This window comes from Diaphorina citri, unplaced genomic scaffold (genome assembly GCF_000475195.1).
Source record: "Diaphorina citri unplaced genomic scaffold, Diaci psyllid genome assembly version 1.1 scaffold3379, whole genome shotgun sequence".
NCBI lineage: Eukaryota > Metazoa > Arthropoda > Insecta > Hemiptera > Psyllidae > Diaphorina > Diaphorina citri.
Genome location: NW_007380787.1, coordinates 14,743 through 18,847, shown reverse-complemented (window position 1 = coordinate 18,847; position 4,105 = coordinate 14,743). Strand labels below are relative to the sequence as shown.

The window sequence follows — 4,105 nt, the reverse complement described above, 5'->3', positions numbered from 1 at the left end:
AAGATGGAACTTGGAATTAAAGCATTTATCCATAAATCACATGAAGTGTGCTTGCGCACTCGCTGCTGCTTCTGTTTAAACCGATGGCACACGAGACAAATCCATTGTAAATGGTAAATTGGTAAATGAAATAACTTCTTCAGTTGTAATAAAATCAAGTTCAGTGTCCACGAGAGAGGCGCAATTAATTTTTACGACTGACTTTGTACGAGCCCTGTAGTTTATTCGAATAGTTTCAAGTCAACGGAAGAGGAGAAGCTGAAAATCATCAGCACACTGCGGCAGGAAACCAAGAAAACCATCATTGCTGGAACCTACTGTGAATGTAAGTAGGTATACCTCAATGTGGCATTGCCACATGTGTCCCAAGTTAAAGTTGATTTGAAAAAGTCCAGAGGTACTTAGGTAATGGAGAAAATAGATGTGTAAAGGTGTGTCCAAACGTGGTCGACCGGCCGTCGATCGATCGATGTCGATCGACGAGGTGAAACTATGTTGTCGAGGCAGTGTGGACGGTTCAGTCGACATCAATCGATGGCCGGTGGACTATGTGTGGACACACCTTAAAGATACACACTTACACGGGCGTGCTTACTGGAACCCGGACCGACAAACTAAATCGTCAATTTAAAACTTATATTGGGACTCCTTCCTTCCTTCAATGAAAATAAATAAATAAATGCGGCTCATACTACTAATATTTGACTTGGTCTGTTTTGTTTACAGCTACTCGAGCTACAATAGATCTCACTCAAAAAGCAGCTAAGGCCGGAGCCAATGCCGCCCTCATTCTGTGCCCTTACTATTTTCAGAAGAAAATGACGGTATGTAGATGGTTCGTGTAAGCTTAACCCATCTTTTGGGCAGTTGCCCCAATACCAAAGCCTCAGAGTTACATACCATTTTGAACTAAAGTTTAACTTAAGCAAGATTTTTCATCTTAAGTTAAGCTTATAAGTTTTCATACATACGGGGGTTAGAAGTCCATTTTCCCACGGAGAACCATGTTTAACAATCAAATCTTGCGTTCTTATTGGGACACCCTTTAGAAATCACCAAATCAGTCGTAATCCAATGCCCACTTGGACTGCAAATATCTAATGTTCAATATTACCAGTGTGTGTATAGAGTTAAGCTAAGTTAGGTATTAGATACTACCTGGGTTTGACCGCCGTTAATACAGTTCCCTGTACTAAGCAATGGGAAGTAATCGTGAACATATTTGCGTTAAAGCAGAGCCTTTCACAACTTTTTGTGGATATCACACAGTAGCGTAGCGTGGTCTAACTCCAAGTGTAGGGCGGACACTAATGTCTATCACAATATCTATCTAATAAGAATACAATAATTATTTTGAAGTCAATATTGAAGGGTATTTGAGTGGAATTTTTGAGTGTATGGCCGCCATACACGCCCTAGATAGACGCTACGCCACTGATATCACATCATTGCCTCAGAGTGGGATTTTTGTGTATAGAGTTAAGCTAAGTTAGGTATTAGATACTACCTGGGTTTGACCGCCGTTAATACAGTTCCCTATACTAAGCAATGGGAAGTAATCGTGAACATATTTCCGTTAAAGCAGAGCCTTTCACAACTTTTTGTGGATATCACAGCATTACTAAGTGCTTCCTTTGCAATCATTTTTCATCTTTCAAGAATTTTTTTACACTGGTAATGTCGCCACTGGTCGGTACTCGATTAAAGTAGCTACTCAATTGTCCTCACGAAGTTGAGTGCAACCCGAACAAGCTGAGTGCACCCCGAACTCCAAGCACGGAGCCCAAAAAACTTCGACCCCGCCGAGAATCGAACCCGTAATGAGAACTATTTGATTATTTTACAGGAGGATCTCATTTACGAGCATTTTATTAGCGTGGCGGACAACAGCCCCATTCCAGTCATCATTTACAACAACACATTCGTCACTAATATCGACATCAGTGTGGACACTTTGGTGAAACTGGCCCATCATGAGAACATTCGAGGCGTCAAAGACACAGATGTAAGTGAGAAAATATACATACTTTATCTCTAAGTCATAAGTTCCTTCCCTGTGAGGCCCGTGGCCGTGGCACATTGTAAGCGTAATCGCGCGGCTTCTACATAGTAGCACGTAGTGCGCCTAAAAACCAAACTTATGAAAATGATAGAGATAGAGATTCTCTATAATTTTCCAACGCGATGGGCCTAAAGGTAGATCCACACCATTTCGCCCATCCCAAGGGCAAATTCTCTTTCGATCACAAATTTATAATCCATTCGATTCCAAATTTCAGCTACTTCAAGGTATTTAATTTGACATATTTTATGTTCGCATTAGGTCCAAGTTATTTAATTTGACATATTTTCTGTTTATTTCTTCATTTCAGAACATCAAGTTAGCTAACATGGCAAATCAGACTAAAGACTTGAACTTCAGCGTGTTTGCCGGTTCTGCAGGATATCTGCTATCCGGACTTCTAGTCGGTAAGTACCGAAGAGTCCTATTTATCAGAGCCTTTAGCTGGATTACACGCGGGGCCAGTAGACAAACACCACTGGCGCGGCGTTTAGTAAGATTTCAGTCTTCTTAGAGAAAATACAATACTTACCTGGGAATCTTTTTGGACGCCAGTGTTGACATATTTAAGATTTCTACCTACTTGAATACAACATCAAGGGAATAGAACGTACGAGTACCGAAGAGTCCTATTTATCAGAGCCTTTAGCTGGATTACACGCGGGGCCAGTAGACAAACACCACTGGCGCGGCGTTTAGTAAATAATGATGCCCTGAAGAAAAAAAAACATACTCGATATTGTGAGCAGCACGTTTTTATGTTAAATTAAAATATATTCTGTGTATCTATTCCTATTGGAGATTTCAGTCTTCTTGTACATACAATACCGACCGATTAACTTACCTGGGAATCTTTTTGGACGCCAGTGTTGACATATTCAAGATTTCTACCCACTTGAATACAACATCAAGGGAATAGAACGTAAGGTCCTTGGTCCAAACATTTCATCTGGACTATTGAACACCAGAAATGGCGGTTTACATGGCTTTAAAAGAAAAAGCCCTTGTCTTCTTAATGGTTGATTGCATGATTGCACATTCAAGCATGTGGTTCAGGACGAGCCAGCTTAACCTGGCTGGAGACAACAAAAATACAAGAAATGGAGACGATAAATTTCGGGGAATCGAATGCTGTTCCAGTTTTCCAAGCTTTGGTAGGTACTCTTTGATGATAATCACTTTTAAAATTAGGACACCCAAGCGCAAACGACGAAAGAAGACGACAATCTGCCATTACCATTCGGCGAAAGCTAAAGCCGCTACAACAACAACAACCAGCCTTATTAATAAAACTATCTCAACGTTTTTCAGGTTGTGCTGGGGGTATCAACGCCCTGTCAGCGGTTCTGGGCGGCCCTATCTGTGAGTTGTACGACTTGGCCAAGGCAGGCAAATGGGAGGAGGCCATGAAACTGCAACATCGACTTGTCAAACCTGACGTCACGGTAAGAAATGTATTGGTTCAGTTAACTACACTCACGTGTAGAAATTTGGGATAGATTGCCTTTTGTAAGTTTTCAATGTTAGCAAATCAGCAATAATAAAATTCCATTAATTTAAGAGGTTTGACAGAGGGAGCTGTACGTAACTGCTAAGGTCTTATCGTCCCGAAATCGATGAGAGAAGGAAGACAGGATAGGAGAATTCCATGGCGTTTCCGAGAACGACCATTATACATAATTAAGAGGTTTGACAGAGGGAGCTGTACGTAACTGCTAAGGTCTTATCGTCCCGAAATCGATGAGAGAAGGAAGACAGGATAGGAGAATTCTATGGCCTTTCCGAGAACGAACATTATATAATGAGGATAAAATCCGTTCCGGGCGAGAATCGAACCGGCGACCTAGTGCTTATTTCGAGGCGTCAAAGACACAGATGTAAATGAGAAAATATACATACTTTATCTCTAAGTCATAAGTTCCTTCCCTGTGAGGCCCGTGGCACATTGTAAGCGTAATCGCGCGGCTTCTATATAGTAGCACGTAGGTAGTGCGCCTAAAAACCAAACTTATGAAAATGATAGAGAAAGAGATTCTCTGTAAT

General features: G+C 41.2%; 1 protein-coding gene across 1 annotated transcript; it reads left to right on the top strand.

The window, feature by feature from the left end:
- Positions 1-220: 220 nt before the first annotated feature.
- Positions 221-3,568, top strand: LOC103520261 (4-hydroxy-2-oxoglutarate aldolase, mitochondrial-like; the record flags this gene model as incomplete). Its single annotated transcript, XM_017448451.2, has 5 exons — positions 221-325; positions 727-824; positions 1,847-2,005; positions 2,373-2,469; positions 3,374-3,568. Coding segments are annotated over 5 exons (647 nt in total), but the record flags the coding sequence as incomplete, so codon positions are not given.
- Between the last annotated feature and the right edge of the window lie 537 nt (positions 3,569-4,105).